The 18,357-nt window shown below is 43.4% G+C and overlaps 1 protein-coding gene across 2 annotated transcripts in view; it reads left to right on the forward strand.

Moving 5' to 3' along the window:
- Window positions 1–5,883: 5,883 nt before the first annotated feature.
- Window positions 5,884–18,357, forward strand: part of LOC136626985 (probable cation-transporting ATPase 13A4) — a 105,041-nt gene continuing 92,567 nt past the window's right edge. For both annotated transcript variants that reach the window (XM_066601943.1, XM_066601948.1), the window contains exons 1-2: window positions 5,884–6,019; window positions 9,773–9,946. In XM_066601943.1, the coding sequence (XP_066458040.1) occupies window positions 5,957–6,019; window positions 9,773–9,946 (237 nt within the window). In that variant the 5' untranslated portion in view covers window positions 5,884–5,956. The remainder of the gene's footprint in view (window positions 6,020–9,772; window positions 9,947–18,357) is intronic.

Raw genomic sequence — 18,357 nt, forward strand, 5'->3', positions numbered from 1 at the left:
TGCACCAAACCCGTCAAGAACACAATGAAACGCTCAAGTAACTTCATAAGATATATGGAATGTCTCATCTGGTTACAAAGAGCTCATGTACAGTACCTAGTCCTACTTTTGTCCATTGTTCTGAGGGCTTTAGTACAGAACTTGCCGTGCTCATGCCACACCGATAGCAGATCGAATGCATAAAATAGATTTATAGGTCACTATGAAAGTATTAGAGATAGAAAGTGGAAAAACACATGCTGTTATACTAGATGATCTATTATTTTAAGATTACTTCATAGACAATTCTTGGCTAATGTGTATATAGTTTTTAGTTAATGTTGTAAATGTGTACTTTTTTTCTATATTTCTTTATATTTTTTTAACAAAATGAAAGTTTAGAATGTGCAGCTGGTACAAGTGAGTGTGGTGAGAATGTTCAAGTATGTAATAAAAGAGGTGCTTATACTACCACTGAATCAAGCCTTTTTTGTTCTACATCAGAGTTAGCGCTCACAGACTGGAATCAAAAATATAATCTTTATTAATGTTGATTAAAATTAAAGCAAGATAACTGCTAGGGTAACAAAATAAGATATCAAATACAGACAGAGAAAAAAGGAATCAAAGAGCTATGATGAATGAACAATCGCAGATCATGATCCAACTCTCATTTAGGACATATCACCATGTTTGTAAAAAGCACTGGTAGGGACACAATAGGGTTAAATCCCACCCTCCATATAGCAAACAAAGGCAAGTCACTCTGAAAGCAATGGGAGTATTTGCATAGTGCAGCTTTAAAGTAGCCAACTATACTTATAAAACGACATTCCCAGCAATTACCCTCCAATGTGTGATGAGAGCAATCCAAAAACTGGATAAAGTCATATGTCTTAGATCTAAATCTATCGTGTTATGTCCTATCTTTGGGCATTCCCTTGGAACGCATTGCCCTTTGTTTTTAATAAGGCTGGAAAATGCATCACATGGCGTGAAATGTGCACACACGTGCGATACGAGGTTTCCCATAGAAAACACTACTCTAACACATCTGAGAGTCATGCTGGAGGAACGTGGCTGTACTGAAGTGATTGGAGGCAATTGACACAAAACGCCTTACATCCACTGGTACATCGCATGAGCGAGATATTGGGCCGAGTTTCACGGCCCGATATCGCTATTGGCCATTAGTGTGTTTTTTCGGTATTCTAAACAAACAACAGATGCTGGGTGACAACCACAAATGGCAGCCACTAAAATGTACATAGTAGTTGTCATCAAGATTTTTACAAAATCTGATTGTAAGAGTGGTTTCCCACAGACGAGAAAATTGCACGATTTTTGCCTCATGTGTTAGTCAGTAAAAAGGAGTTTAGGAAGCCAATGATTTTCAATGGTTTCCTTCCAATCAGAGATGTTTTTACTCATGAAATGTTCAGAAATAAAAAATTCACGACTTGCCCTATCTTTCTGTGATGTGCGATTTTTATCTCCCATGTTTGTCTCCTTCCTTTGAGTTGCATCGCACGAAAACACGGTTTTCGTGCAGTGCGATGCAACTTTTATAGTAGGAAGTCCTACTGTAAAAGCCCTAAACTAAGCCCTATCTGCTTTAAAAAAAAATTTAAAATAATACATCACCTAAAAAGCGATGTCAGCTCCGGTGTGCGTTTCCTCTGGTCCCCAGCAGACTTGATAGTTTCCCACAGCCCTTCCTGGATGGGAGGTTTAAAATCCCCGCCTCAAGGAAGGGCTGGCTGTAATTGGCTGAGCCGCGGCGCTCGAGAACCAATCAGAGCCAGCACACAATGAACCAATCACAGCCATTCATTTATTCATTGAATTATCCTTTTTCTTGATTTGTACTGCTTCTTGCAAATGTGACATTGTTAATAAAGAAATACTGCACATTCAGATATCATAGAGTAGCACATAGAGTTCCTATGGTTGCATATTTTGGACAACTAGTGGTGACATTCGCTTGTGCGGTCGTTTAGCCGACCGTTGTCCCATACTCGCTCCCGTGCTGCTGCACAAGAGCGAGTATCGTTGGCTCACAGCGGGGTGACTGGAGGAGATTTCTCTCCCCACTCTCACTAGCCCCTCTCTATTCACTTAACATAGCAGCCATTCAGTACTGAACAGCTGCTGTTTACACTGAACGTTTATCACTCAGCTCATCGTCCATCATTTATGCAGCATAAAATCCTGAACGATGAGCGTTCAGTGTAAATAGCAGCCATTAGTTACTGAACGGCCGCTGCGTTAAATCAATGGAGAGGGACAGGGGAGAGCAAGGAGAGAAATCTCCTGCAGCCTCCCTACTGTAAGCCAACGATACTCACTCTTGTGCAGAGCACAGGAGCTAGTATGTGCGGGGACGACTGTCGGGTATCATTTGCCCGACATTCGTCTCATCTAAATGGGTCTTTAGTCTCATATTATCTGACATCTCCTGTTCCGTAGTGAAAGCTTTGCAGCAGTCATCTGGTCAGAATATCTGATGGTCACAGATCATCTACTACTCCTTCCTGCACAATGACGTCTGCACAAGTTACAGAACATGCCTGGAGCCGTCTCACATACAAGTCTATGGGTCGCCTCCTGTCCATTGTATAAATGGCCTTGCTGTAAAGTGTATCTCCCAGGGCTTCAAAGCATGTGCAAATATGTTCACTGCTGCAGAGCATATTTGCGCATGAACCAGTCAAAAGTCTTTTTTTTTTTTGTGTATATTCTTTATTTACTCATTAAGGATAGGGGGAGGGGGAAATACAAGAAAAGTAAGATAATGGTAGGGACTTAATCCCAGGTTAAATCTGTCAGTCAAACAACCAACAAACAAAAAACAATGACCGCTCTGTTGAGATATGCAATGTTAAGTATCAGAAAACTACAGAGAATAATACATTAATAAGGCAAAGTCAGATAGTGGGGTGAAAGTAATCCTGTGGCTAGGGGGTATTAATAATTTTTGGTGATGAACTGTGGTTTCCATAGAAGAAGGTGAACCAAACACTCAAAAGTCTTTTTTTTATCATTCAAACTTTGCACTATTGCGCACGCAAGAAAAAAATGTAGTAAGATAGGGCACGTATAAAACATGCTTGCAAGCAAGATCAGGCAAGGACTATCTTTTCTTGCGTGGAGGAGGAAATGTTGCTTTAGAATCACACTCCTGAAAACAAAACTATTGATATCAATTTCTTCGCTTTGTCACAATTTGATTTTCACGCCCGCTAAACATTCCAAAAACACATTTGTCTGTTTAAGGGTGCCTAAAGGGTGCCTAAGGGCTTCTTTCCACTGGCGAGATAATCGTACGTTTTCAGTGCGATGTGAGAGTGCCAGCTCTCGCAAGAAAGTCCCTCACATGTTGTTCTATGACAACCTTTTTACTAGCGATGTTTAAGGGCAAGCTGTGATGCGAGGATTGGAAATCGCAACAGGAGGATTGTTTCAGCGTTGTGCATTTTATTGTCACCCATACAGTGCAATGGCAAAACAGATTCTCGCATCGCAACGCAAAAGCTTGCGATTTTGCAGCGCTGCGATGCGATTTTCTCACAGCGATATCACTATCGCCAGTGGAAAGGAGCCCTTAGGGTGCCTTTCCATTTGCATTTTTTTTAAGGGCTGCACTCTCACTGAGTTTTTTTTAACACGATTGTCAATGGGACTTTCTAATGTTGAAAAAAAAAACATCGCACAAAAACCGCAAAGCACAAACTTGCGATTTTTGTGCGATGCGTTTTTAACATTAGAAAGTCCCATTGACAATCGCGTTAAAAAAACGCAAGTGGAAAGGCACCCTAAGTCCCAAGGTTAGACTCACACAAGCGTAATTTCACCTTGTATTGCATAGTTTTATAGATCCACTCATGCCAGCTTTTTTTGCGTACAATACCCACTTGAAAAAGAACGCAGCATGTTCTATTTTACAACATATTATGAATGCTGGAGCCCTATTGTTCTCTATGGGAGCCTAATAAATGCTGCACATATGGAATTACATTGCGTATGTGCGATGTTTATACGCAATGTCGCTAAGCAACAGAGCGGGTAAATTTAAAAGGTAAAAGAAACAAGTCAGACTGCACTTGGCAGCGTGCGTGAGATACACTGTTATGCGCAGTGCAAAATCTCTGCACTATGCAGTGAAAGCCTACTCACCGCCGGCTCACACAGCCATTAGGGATTATTTACGTGAGCATGTTTGTGTGTGCAAAATATGTGTGTGCATTGTACAGAGAATAGAGGCCATTGTTTTCAATTTGTTCATTCACCATATTGTTTTTTTCAAGCGCCCCCTCTTCCAAAAAAACACACAAAAACGCTGCCATGCTCTATTTTTGTGCACATTTGCGCACCAAATGCACCATAGGAGTCCCGTGACGATGTGAAGGCCCCTAGCAGCACAGAAAGTATACTTAAAAGCACTGAGCAAAAAGTTGCGCTATCAGAGTGGGTGAGTTGACCTCATGTAGCCTTTATCCTTCTCTTTAGGGAGACTGTTGCTTCACTTCTTAGGCTGCCTGCAGACGGCCGGGTCGGATCTGGCAGCGAGAATTCTCGCCGCGGGACCCGACCCGAGCGCCTGCAGAGAGCAGCGCGTACTCACCTGCGCCTGCAGCTCCGGATCTTTCATGTGCCGGCTGCCGGGCAGCCGACGCATGCGCAGACCGGAGCTGGCGGCCAATGAGTGAGAACATGCTGCGTTTTGTTTGCCGCGCGGCCAAACCGCAGCCGTCTGCCTAGGATTGCGTTTCCGCCCGTCTGCAGGCGGCCTTATTCTGGTGGCGCCTCCTTAGCAATAGTTCTGTAATACGTCTCTGTGAACAGAATCCTGACCAGGTATTTATGTATACAAGCGGCTATCTACTATATGTATCATCTTGCTACATACTTGCTTTGGATTATTTGGGCAGCCATATATTATTTTTGTGTGGTCTTCCCCGATTACAGTGGTCACCGGCCTATTTTGTGTGCTTTAAATGGTTTTAATACGTTTGGTTCCTTTTCGTATTCATTTCACTAAAATTTCTCACATGATTCTAATCTATATTTTCTAGAGTTCGGGTGTTCCTTGCTTGCAGCTAGAGATGAGCGAACGTACTCGGTAAAGCACTACTCGTCCGAGTAATGTGCTTTATCCGAGTACCTCCCCGCTCGTCCTGAAAGATTCGGGGAGCACCGCGGAGCGGGGAGCTGCAGGGGAGAGCGGGGAGGAACGGAGGGGAGATCTTTCTCTCCTTCTCTCCCGCCCGCTCTCCCCTGCTCCCCGCCGCAACTCACCTGTCAGCAGCGGCGCTCCCCGAATCTTTCAGGACGAGCGGGGAGGTACTCGGATAAAGCACATTACTCGGACGAGTAGTGCTTTACCGAGTACGTTCGCTCATCTCTACTTGCAGCCCTTTTTCTTTTCGGCTGCATCCCTTTCTCCGCAAGTCATACATATTGTGCACCTCATTACCAGGTTCCCTTATTACGTAGTGCCCACTATTTTTGGTTGTTAGCCCCCAAAGTCATGTACAGACAACTGAATAAAAAAATAGATACAAACAAAACAAAAGCACATTAGAAAAATGGAAAATATTTACTATCTGGTTTTAATTCGCAGAAACAGATATAATTTATACATTTCCTTTAAAGTGTAGCACAAACTTGTTTCTACAGGCGATGGAATGCATATAATTAGCTTGGAGTGTGAAAAAAGCAATATATCTTGGTGATCAAGTCATTATGCACACAATCAATGTCAAAAATGACAAGTAATGTACCCAGCACAATACTGTATGCCTACTGTAAAGGATATATGATCATTCTTATTTAAATAAAGATTATGTAAGTGTTTACTACAAGATACACCCCGGTATTGTGAATCATTCCCTGTAAGGAGTGCAAGCAGAGCGTCCATGTACCTGCTCCGTGAGAACAATACACTGAAGAACACTGTGCACCTTGTCCCAGGACCATGGGGATACTGGAGCAGGATGGCTCCCGGGCACTGCTTAATAAAGGACAGGACAATGAGATGGTAATCCTTCTGGAACTACTTTCCTATAAACTTAGAAGTTTCTATATTATTTAATGCATTCTTAGTTCTAGTTTGGATACTTGCATGATGATATTAAGTTCTATGAAAACTATTTGTAGAAACATCCTTAGTGCATTCTCCAGTAGTTGCCTGATTTACATTGTAAGAGATACATTGATGATTGTTCACACCGGCTCTTGTATAATTATAGTGTTATGATAGGGAGTATATCTGGGTCACGTTGAGGACATTAGTAATAGGGTACTGTGCATGTTTGAGAAATCGAGGGGCAAAAAGAAGAAACATTAAGGTCGGGCTCACACGGCTGTAGGCATGAAACGCTGCGGGGCTCCCGCAGCGTTTTACAGCTATGAACCCGGCTGTGATTCTGCGTATGGCGGCAAAACTGTACTGTGCATCACCGAGTTATAACGGAAGCAGTTATGAGCAGTACACTTGTTTTTTTTTCCTGTTCATATTTCCTGCGTGGTCGCTTAGCGATGACGCGTATACGCGCAGCCCATACGCAATGTAATTGTATATGGGCATGGGTATATATGTGACAATAGAGAACAATGGGCTCTATCTCGTGTATATACGTGGCAAAATAGAACATGCTGCATTCTTTTTTGCCCTCACGGATTACGCAATTCCGACACACTAATGTGAGTGGAACTGCGTCAGGCAATATAATTGATTGCCTGTGAGCCACTATGTATCACATGGGCGTAAAGAGCACACATAATATGCAGTTCCAGTACGGTTGTGTGAGCCCGGTCTAAGGTTGGTTTCATGCACAGTTTTTTTTAAAGACAGTTTTTGTGGCAGTTTTTCATGTTGCTTATTTGAGTTGAAGCTAGAAATGGAGGAATAAGGAACAAGGAAGGACTTGTACTTTTTCCTCGTATGTGTGTCAATCCATCCTGAAGGTATTATTTCTTCACAAGGGTTCATGCCCATGCTTCATAGAGTTCATGCCAAGAAACTAGAGAGCACAACATCATGGGAAAATAAGTTGCCCTACTTTTTACTAATCCGCATGTAATAAATTGAACTTGGCAACACCATAGCATTTTTTTTAATTAATAGCTCAACCTCCACTTCTGAGTACATGCAGTTTTCCTAAATTAACATATGGTAAGACCTTTTGATAGACGCAACCAACTGTTGAGTGTAAGTGTAATAATCGAAAGTTATTATGCCAAACATAATTATTATACCCAAGATTTATCCTCAGAGGTAGTGATTTAACTCCAATGGAAGTAGACTAAGCATCTACTATAGGGTCTGTGGTCTTAGGAACTCTGGGTCAAGAAGCCGGTGCTATGGCCATGTCATGTTTTCTAGCTGAAATTTGTAAATGATCAAAAGGGATTCCCCCTCAACCTGAGAATGTGGGTTGATGCGCAGGCATTCCTCATTACACTCTATCAGATACAATAAGAGTTGAGGAAACTGCGGTGGTAAAACATCTTTGACATGATTGTCAACTATATATATTAGAATTTATTGCAAACTGTTAAACTGTATCTTTTAGTCTTTTACAAAATTATCTGTATAGACTCAACTAAAACTAGAGAGGCACTAACATAAAATACTGGTGCAGCGTTCTCATGATGTGAAGCGGAAAATAACTTAGCGGTGCAGTTTCTTGGTTTCAAAATCTGAAGCCATAACTAATCAATTTTAATTATTTCCGCTAGCTACACAATGAAGACAACAAAGGTCTATTGTGTTATAGTTATGTATAAAGAGTGCATACCTGATAATTGATCATTATTGGATTATTACATCACTCTTGTTTGCACAAAGAATGAACCCATGAAATGCTTTAAAAAGTGAGCATTAATTTAGCTTCTGTTGTTCTGGCCACAAAATGTTCTCTGTATTTCTGTGATCTGTATTATTCATTCACCATCAGAGTGTCATTTGTACAGATACACATCAACTATTGAGAGATTGGATCTTTATTGTATATTAGAGGCAAAGAATCATGTCAAGAATTTGCATAGGCAACCAGAGAGATCTTTGGCAAGGACTGAAGGCCATCTCCATCACTTAGGGAAGCCCAATTGAGCGAATGGGAGCTTTATAAATTACTATGCAGCAAGCTTAAGGCCCATTTAGACACAACATTTATTGCTCAAATTTCGCTCAAAAGAATCTTTTGAGCGATAACCGTTTTGTCTAAATCCACTGACATCAGGCAGTTTTCTTGTAAGAGTCGATGATCGCTGAATTCTAGCTTGCTAGAATTGAGCGATCAGCTGTTATAAGCAGAGCAGGCTGCGCTAATAAGATTCTCTTTGCCTGTGTCCCGCTGTCAATTCACAGCAGAGACACTAACAGTAAGCGCAGAGAACAATACAGCTGTTTGCTTATGCAAAACAGCTGTCTTATTCTCATAGCGGCTGCGGCTGTGTCCCGTTCCGTCAGCATAGCTATATAGTGGCTTACCAGCTACTATAAAGTATGCAAAGATGATCGCTCAAAACTGTCACTCAAACTATCGTTTGAGCGATCATCTATCAGTGTAAATGGAGCTTTAAGGCTAATTTAGACCCAACAAGAATAGCTCAAAATTTGCTCAAAAGATTCTTTTGAGCGATTCTCGTTCTGGCTAAATGCAGGGACATCGTGCAGTTTTTGTGCACAAGTCACGGATCGCTGAATTCTAGCTTGCTAGAATTGAGTGATCTTCTGTTATCAGCAGAGCAGGCTGTTATTAGACGGCTGCAATGATAAGATTCTCTGTGCCTGTGTCCTGCTGTGAATTCACAGCGGGGCACAGGCTGTAAGTGCAGAGAAAACTACACCTGTTTTCTTATGCAAAACAACTTTAGTGTGTGGCGAGGGATAATGGCGGTGTCCCACTGCACCTGCATAGCTGAGAGTAGCTAATTAACTACTATAAAGTATGCAAAAATGATCGCTTAAAACTAACACTCAAACTGTCGTTTAAGCGACTTTTGAGCAATCATCTGTCAGTGTAAATGGGATATTACTCTAGTGGTTGCAACAGACATACTGACCTTTCTTGTGTAGCTTAAAGACTATGGAAACCTTTGTGCATGAAAACTTAATACACACATATCTTACTAAGCTCCTACAGAAAAAAATGATGCACTTATCTGGTTTTTTTTATTGAGCTTTCCTCCTCATGCATTTAGAAAGCCTCATACTTGGTTTGCAGGCTCTTCTACATTCATGTTTTTGGCTCAGGGGCATTACCAGCAGTTATCAGCTCATTTGAGACTCTGCCAGAGTCAGGGTCTAATAGACTGAGTTACATAGCAGACACCATGGAAACCCATTAGTACTTTGCGATCACATTGAGGGGTGCCAATGGGTGACAGTAGGCGCCTCCTCCACCTATCATCAGCTTATTTGCTGCAGTTGCTATTGATTGTGGCATGTAAGGGGTAAAACTGTCAGGATCTGAGGTTTCTGCATTACTGGCAGTAAAGCAGGAGCCTTCTGTTAGTAGTTAAGCCACCGCCTTAAAAAACTTCATGTTCAGGCCTAACGCCCATTAGTGACCACCGTAAAAAGGCATATAGTCATTAAGAGGTTTTAAAGCTAGTATACTGAAATCACAGAACTCCTTTGCAGAGTGGGAATGGTCCTATTTATACATTCTAGCAGTTTATAGAACAATTCAACAATGCAATAACTTTTCTATATACTTAATCCTTCTCAAGTTTATTACAGTGCAAAATGGTTTTTAACAATATTTTGCTATTTTTTATACAGGAAATATTTGGATACAAAACAGTTCTATGTCAGAAAGTCCTTTGCATTGTAGGATACATATTTACCTTTGGATTACTATGGCTTTTGTTTTACTGGAAACCTCAATGGGATGTTTGGGCATGCTGCACCCCATGTACATTGGAAGAAGCAGATGTTGTATTACTTAGAGAAACGGTATGTAACCCATACTTATGTAGAATCGTGCATTTATTGTTTGCCTGTATTTATAAGATACTCATAAAATCTAAACTCATAAACTCTTTCATAAATGTTTGATTAGTAAAGAAAAAATAAAATGTTGAAAGGCAGAAATTGATGCCAAATTAAGCACAGTGGGTTTCTATGTGACACAGTAAAGCTCTATAGGCAAAGCAAATCCTCACTCTTTATTAGCTACATGTTTGATAACTACAGTGCATGTAAAGTCTGCTCCAGCCTGTGATACTGCTGTCTCGTACCGACTTTACAAATGTTTCTCCTTTGTACTTTCATTTGACAATGGATTATGTCAAATAATAAGTGATAATCTAATCAGCAAACATTTCTCTGGCCTGTGTCTTGGCAAGGTAAATATTTCCTGCTACAAAGACAGATTCCCATCATGAGAGAATGAAGACTGAAATAGGTGTCTGTATTAGGCCGCCTGCACACGGGGGGATTTACAATGTGTCATCCAAGGTGGGCATTCGCCTTCAGATTCCGCAACAAATACCGCCCATATCATACTATGAAAAAGGGATTTTTCATACACACAAGTGGAAACCAATTGCGTTTTCGCTCGCAGAGGAAAAATTGCAAAATGCTCCAGTTGTGCGTGGATTCCACACAGACAACTTCCATTGAAGTCAATGGAAGCCATCCGAACCGTGACCATTCCCCAATTGACAGTTGGGGCTATTTATACATGTTGTGTTGAGATAGTTTACGTTCTTACCTCATTTCTTTTCTTTTTTTTAATACAAGTTTTATTGAAAATTTTTCAAGTAATATGATACACAACAATCTTGCAACTTTGCAACTGTCTTACATCTCCAAGTATAGCTGTATCGTTCCCAGTGGAGTGAGTACTTATTGCAGAGAGTACTATGTGAACCGGGGTGGAAAGCGAGTCCATGGATTAAGTCTCTCAAGCTTCAGCTCTCCATTTGTCTCCTTGGGGACAGCCCCAAGCTCCACTATGTAGGAGATGCATATAAAGTAACATTTCAACAATAAAAGACAGGGGCAGGGGGGGGTTGGGTAGGAGTGGGTAGGGAAGAGGGGGTAGGGAGAGAATATAGTGTGATCGAAGTTAGACAATGATGTATGAGGTGCCGTCGGGTGTGACTACTTGTTGGTTCTGAGCCGAGTAGAAAGAAGGGGGCAATATCGTCTTCTATGTAGGCTTTCTGCGTGTTAGCGTATTAGCGTATTAGCTCCAGGAGACGTTTCGCCAATCTGAGTGGTCGGGGCGCCAATATGACAAGGTGGCCACCCCGCCTCAACGCCTCAACGTCTCAACGCCCGAGGCCGACTGCCCCAGAAAAAGGCATACCACTGGGTATACGGTGAAGGTCGGGGGACCCCAGCATGAATATATGCTGTTCTGAGGTCTCCCCCGTCTATCCCAGCTGGTCTGTCTGAGCTATCAGTTATTAGTTTGGGTGTTATTGAGATTGACCAGGTTGATCTGTCTCCAAGGGTGCCATGTTTTGATGAATGCCTCGTGTGTACCCGTATTCCAGCTATGTAGTTCCTCCATATTATATTTGGAGTCAACCTTTGACTTCCATAGATCCAGAGAGGGCGGAGTGTTCTGTAGCCAGAAAGAGGGGATTAGGGCTTTAGCCGCGTCGAGGAGGAAGGCTAGCAATTTGTCTTTTAAGGGGTGGAAGTTCGCCGAGGGTTTCCAGAGGAAAAGCATTTCCGCTGTAATATGGAAGTTTGGTTTCAGTAGACATAATGTTGCTTCTATATCCTTCCAGTATGTGGCTAACCTCGTACATTCCCACCAGATATGGCAATATGATCCTGTAGCCGCATTGCACCTCCAGCATTTATCCTGGTCAGTTAGTTTGTGTGCGAATAGCCATTGCGGGGTTTTGTACCACCTGACCAGGATCTTATAATGGCTTTCTTGGAGTAGTATGCATGGCGATAACCCAAATGCGGTCTGCAGAATCGACTTAATATCTGTGGAAGTGAGGGAAATTTTAAGGTCTTTTTCCCAAGAGGCTAAGAAAGCTGGTTTGTAGAGTGTCTCGGGGTTTAGAATTTTGTTACGGATAATGGAGATGGATTTATTTTTTGAGAGGTCATTGGTTAATATTTTTTCAAAAGGGGTCTCTGGTCTAGTGGACCTCGGAGATCTCAGGAAGTCCCTGAAGGTTTGGAGTATATGGGCTCTCTGTAGGAAGGAGAGGGAAAGCTGCGGAGCCAATGTGTCTAGGATCTCATCCGGCTGTTTGTGTGCTAATATCTGTAGCGCCCTCATCTTCAAAGGGTCGAGCTTCTTCCAGAGATATCTATTGTCTTTATCAAGTGCTCGGCCCAGGTATTTGCTTAATGTGCTCAGTGGAGCCTCCGGGGAAACGTTAGGGGCCAGGGTTGGCTTAAGCTTATCCCATATTTCGCATGGGCCTCGCAATAGGGGGTTAAAGTTTTTATCTCTGTACCTTCTTTTGGCGGGGTACCATAGGTCCTCCATGAGAGTGTCTCCGTCTCTTCCTATGGTTAGGGCACGCAGCAAATGATTCCCTGTGGGGGATGTTAGGTCCATCCAGTATCTTAATTGGACCGCTTGGTAAAAATCGTGGACGCATGGCAGCCCAATCCCCCCCTCAGTTTTCCTTTTAATCATGAGTCTAAAAGCTAAGCGGGGTCTTTTCTGTCTCCAAGTGTAGCCGATTATAGCTGACCATAGGGCTTTAAAAAAGGACTGTGGAAGATGAATAGGTAGCATTCTTAATTTATACAGAATTTGCGGTAGGATGTATGTCTTAATAATGTTTTTCCTACCAAACCAGGAGGCATGTGGTATGTCGTATTTCAGTAGTAGGTTTTTAACTAGGGACAGCAGCGGGACAAAATTGGTGCTGTAAAGATCTTCCAGTTTTTTTGTGATCTTTATTCCGAGATATTCTATAGATGTGTCCGACCATTCGAAGGGTGAGCTGAACCTCAGGTGGGAGCATTTAACGGGCGGGATGGAAACATTTAGAATGTTGGATTTGGTGTAGTTAATCTTGAAGTTTGAGATTTTCCCAAAAGAATTTAGGAGGGTAATCAGGCTGGGAATGCTTGTTGTTGGTTCAGTCAGCACAAACATAATGTCATCTGCATAGGCAGCTGTGTTTAGGCTGGCCGGCCCTGCTTTCAGGCCCTTAATGTTAGGGTCCAGCCTGACACTCCTCAGTAGTGGTTCCAGTGAGAGGATAAAGAGGGACGGGGACAGCGGGCAGCCCTGACGTGTACCATTTCTGATATTGAAGGGTGGGGAGAGCAAGTTGTTTACTTTTAGCCTAGCATGCGGTTCCTTATAGAGGGAGAATATCGCCGCTATGAAGGGAGGGGGGAAGTTGAAATAGGTCAGAACCCTTTCCATGTAGGTCCAGCTCACCCTATCGAACGCCTTCTCGGCGTCTGTTCCGATGAGCACCATCTCTATGCCCTTATTTTGTGCGTATCATATGGCATGGAGCAGTCTATAACAATTATCTCTGCCTTCTCTATTTTTAACGAACCCTGCTTGTTCCCTGTCAAGCAATTTGGGGATTAAGTTTTCTAGCCTCTTGGACAGACGCTTCGCCCAGAATTTTACGTCAGTATTAATAAGAGAGATGGGTCTATAGCTACCGCATAACTCTGGGTTTTTATTGTCTTTGTGGATAAGTGTTATGTGTGCCTCCAGTGCCTGCTTGGGGAGTGGTTTGCCCTGCATAAGTGCGTTCATTAAGTCCTTCAATTTTGGGGCCAGTGTCTCTTTGAAGGTCTTATAGTAGAGTGCAGGGTATCCGTCCGGTCCCGGACTCTTTCCAGAGGGGCTATTGATTATGATATCCTTTACTTCTTGTAAGGTGACGGGTAGCGTTAGGGAGCTGGCGTCAGCTTCCTTTAACTTGGGGAGGTTGGTTGCGCCTATGAATGAGTCTATTTTATCCATAGTGTCCTTAGGGTTTGTGGGTATCTCTGATTCTTTTAAGTTGTAAAGGTCAGCGTAGTATCTTTGGAAGGCCTCCGATATTTCTTTCGATGACGTTGCGGATTTCCCCGTATGGTCTGTAATTGAAGTGATATGGTTCCTAGTTTTGGCTTTTTTAATCATAGAGGTAAGCAACTTGCTCCCTTTATTACCATGAGCATAGAATCTATATTTCAGAAATAGATGCTTTTTGTTGAATCTTGATTCAAGCAGTCGTTTGAGCTCTCTTCTCAAGTCCACTAACTCTTCTGATTTGCTTGCTATTTGGGATATTTTGGAGAGACGTTCGACTGTCGAGATCTTATTCAGAAGTCGATCTATTTCCGCTTGTTGTTGTTTTTTGACCTTGGAACCCAGCGAAATGAATAGGCCCCTCATGTATGCCTTATGGGCCTCCCAAATCACTGGGAATTCCAGGTCTCCGGTGTCGTTGAGTCGGAAGAATTCCTCCAGCCCATTGGTCAGGTTCCCCCTCTCTAGGTCCAAATCTAACAAGGAGGTATTGAGCTTCCATACCCACTCTCTACATCCGTCTCTGATAAAGCTCAGATCTAGGTGTATCGGGGCATGGTCAGATATTGTTATTGGTTCTATTTTGGCCCCTCTAACACTAGGAAGGATGCCTTGGGAAACAAAGAGGTAATCTAATCTTTGGTACGAATTGTGTACCTGGGAGAAAAAGGTAAAATCCTTTGTCGAGGGGTTAATTGTTCGCCACGCGTCCACGACCTTTGCGTCTTGGAATGCTTTGTACAATTTTTTAACCTGTCTCTGGGCGATCCAAGATCTGCCTTTCGACGAGTCAATTAAGGGGTTCAGAAATACATTAAAATCCCCACCCAGCACAATTGGACCCTCTGCGAATTCCTTCAAGATATCAAGTTGATCGATCAACCAGCCCACCTGATTTGAGTTGGGTGCGTATAAGTTCGCAATTGTTAATTTTTGGTTGTCAATAGTCCCTTTCAGGAACAGTACTCTGCCCATCTGGTCCGAATATCTAGCTTTTAAGGTAAACGCTATGGATCTATGGAAGAAGGTAGATACCCCTTTTGAGGCTGAGGTAGGATGTGTGCTATGGTACCCCTGGAGAAAAACCCTCCCCGGCAGGGGGTAGTGCTTGTCTGCTTTAAAATGTGTTTCTTGGAGGAGTAAAATTTTTGTGTTAAATTTTTTGACCAGCTGGGATACACTGTACCTTTTCTGAGGAGTGTTCAGGCCCCGGGCGTTGAATGACGTGATCCTCAGCGGCTCCACTATCCTTGATGCATCCATCTCAGAGTTCGTTCGTTGGAAGCTGCCTTAGTATCAAAAGGAAGAGACAGTGAGACAAATTGCTATTTATCAGAACTAACTCTAGGTGTGATGTCAGAAACAATATCGTCACCCTGGACCAGTCTGTTTCGTCAGCGGGGGTTGTCTAAGTGTATGTGCGATTCTGAGGGGTAGTGGAAAAAGGGAGGGAGGAAAATTTAGGTAAGGTAATATATGGAAAGAAAGAAAGAGAGAAAAGAGGGGAAAAAAAAGAAAAAAGAGAAAAAAGAGAAAAAGGGGGGGGGGGGGTTAAACCAGATTGCTTATACTACAAATGTACTATAGCGCCAGTAACTTTTGGAACTATAGTATTTGCGGGTGAGTTCTCCGGGGAATCCCACGGGAAATTCCACGGGAAATTCCGGGGCTCAGCCACAAAAGACGGGGTGGAACTAAGTTTTACTAAATAAACTATACGTTTGATTAACGCCTGATCGGGGGAGCACGAAAAAGTGCTTGCTAGTGGGGGAGTTAAGAAAAACTCTACCGTCCAACAACTATGAACTGCAACGTCCAACTTGGGTAACAGCCAACAGAATTCGGTGAGCGAACCGCCTCATCATCTTTCGTCAGGTGTTTCTATGGGAGATGAGAGAAATTCCGTTAATCTTGAGGTATGCGTAGGCTACCACTAAACCTGTTGTGGAAGGAACGAATGCCCCATAAGGTTCAAGTGTCGTTTGTGACAGGTTCTTCTCTTGGTTTCTTGCGCTGCTTGCTGCGTGGGGACTTTGATTGTGTGGCTATCTGCCAGTTGTCTTGGGAGGGTAGGTGGGGCAGTGTCGGGAGCTCCGGCAGGGGAAGCCAGTTGGGGAGATCTATCGGCTCCAGACCTAAGTGTTGCCAGCTTTCTTGGAGGTCCTGAGGGGACCGTATGTTTAATCTTCTTCCTTTATGGGTCACGCCTATCCCAAAAGGAAACAGCCAGGCGTACTTAATGTTTTTGGATCTTAGAGCCTCCAGCAGGGGGCGCAAAAGCCTACGCTTGGCTAAGGTAGTAGGGGAGAGGTCTTGAAACAACTGTATGTCCGTACCTTCAGAACGAATATTTCTGTTGCCTCTTGCTGCGTTTAGAATGGCAGCTGCGTCCGGGAATGCCAGCAGTCTGCACAGCACATCCCTTGGGGGTTCCGATTGCGCTGGCTGCGGTCTTAGGGCTCTGTGTACTCTTTCAATTGAAATCTCTAGTGCTCTGTCTTCTCCCAGTAGCCCTGCAAAGATTTCTCCACAGACCTTATGCAGCGTCTCCGCAGCCCATGATTCTGGCAGTCCTTTAATACGGACATTATTGCGGCGGCTCCTATTTTCATAGTCCTCCTGCATAAGGAGCATTCTATTTAGCTGGGTGTGCTGGTCTTTCACTGCGGTCTCTAGGACCCTGGAGTGGCTAGTGATGTTTGCCGTTGTGCCCTCTAACTCCTCCACCCTCCTCCCCACACTCCTTACTTCCTCCTTTATGGCATTCAGCTCCGTTAGTAGTGGTCCCATGGTGGTGGCTAACAGTTCCCTCATGAAGCCCTTTGAAGGGGGTTCGTCTTCCTCATCCTCCGATGAGGTTTCTCCTTCCCGCGCTGTATTTAGGACTTCAGCAGCCGCAGCTGCCAGCGCCATCTTGCCCGCTGCATGTGGGGAGCGAGCGCTCCGTTCTTTAAAGAATCTCGGCATCTCGGACTGTCCTCTGGCCAGGCGAGGGGTGCCAGTGTGTTCTCCGGTCTTCATTTTAGTAAGTTTCCCCATTTTTTCAGAAGATTGCTACCGTTCTTACCTCATTTCAATCGCTTACCACAGATCTTATAGATGAGCCCATTTCTATCATCACATGCAGTTTCAAAGAATACCCAAGCTGCACAAGTCCTGTGAGCAGACCTAGTTGTGGGCCTGATGTTGTTGGTGATACAGCTAGTAGTAGGTGATAGTGACAATATGGCCCTTTTGTCTATCTGCAATCCTACTTGCTATTTTGAGAGGATGTTGCCCCTCAATGTCTGCCTCTTTCTGCTCTCCCTCTAATCGGCTATCATAATGCTCCTTGCCTACCCACCATGTTGGGTCAAGTAGCTCATCATCTTCCACTTCCTGTTTCTTTTCATTGCCCTCCACCTCTTGAGTGGACTCTGTGATACCGTGAGCACCAGGAGATGGCAACCTCTGTTTCCACATCCCCCTGAGTACACCTTGCTTGAAAGCTTATGTGCACACTGACCCACCCTCATCTTCCTCTTTGGAGGAAAAAATGGTTGGTTATCAGTGCATACAATGATATGTCTTCTCCCTCTGGTTGCCTGGACTTCCCTGTTTTCATCCATGACACTGAATAATCAAACAGCTTTCAAAATTATCCATGGGGAATGTTTTGGGGGATCTGGCACAGGGTGAAGCAGAGGCAGGATGCTCTGCTGCTCTATCTCTGGGACTGGCAAAAATAGGAGGTGGTGGTAGTTGACAAATGCTGTGGCATCCACTTTATGACATGTTCTAAGTACTGCAGATATAACACATGGACATAACAACTTCTAAGGAATGGCAGTAGGCTCTGCTCACCTCATTCAGAGCATAGTAACGAATTAAGACAATGTCCATCTAGTTCAGCCTGTTTCCCCTCCCCCCCCTCCCCCTTTGTTGATCCAGAGGAAGGCAAATAAAAAAGAAACAATGAGGCAGAAGCCAATTCAGCCCACTTGGGGGAAAAAAATTCTTCCCGACTCCATAATGGCAGTCAGAATAATCCCTGGATTAACGTTTTCTACCTGACTCCAAGACCCGGATCACCAACCCTGCTGGTTATTTAATGTCCATATCCTGTAATATCATAGCGCTCTAGAAAGTCATCTAGTCCTCTCTTGAACACCTCTATTCATTTTGACGTCACTACGTCCTCAGGCAGAGAGTTCCACAGTATCACTGCTCTTACAGTAAAGAACCATCTTCTGTGTTAGTGATGAAGCCTTCTTTCTTATAGACGTAGAGGATGCCCTCTTGTTACCTTCGCAGTCCTGGGTATAAATAGATCATGAGAGAGATCCTTGTATTGTCCCCTAATGTATTTATGCATGTTATTTGGTCAGCCCTTAGCCATCTTTTTTTCAGGGTG

The sequence above is a fragment of the Eleutherodactylus coqui genome, chromosome 1 (assembly GCF_035609145.1).
Source record: "Eleutherodactylus coqui strain aEleCoq1 chromosome 1, aEleCoq1.hap1, whole genome shotgun sequence".
NCBI lineage: Eukaryota > Metazoa > Chordata > Amphibia > Anura > Eleutherodactylidae > Eleutherodactylus > Eleutherodactylus coqui.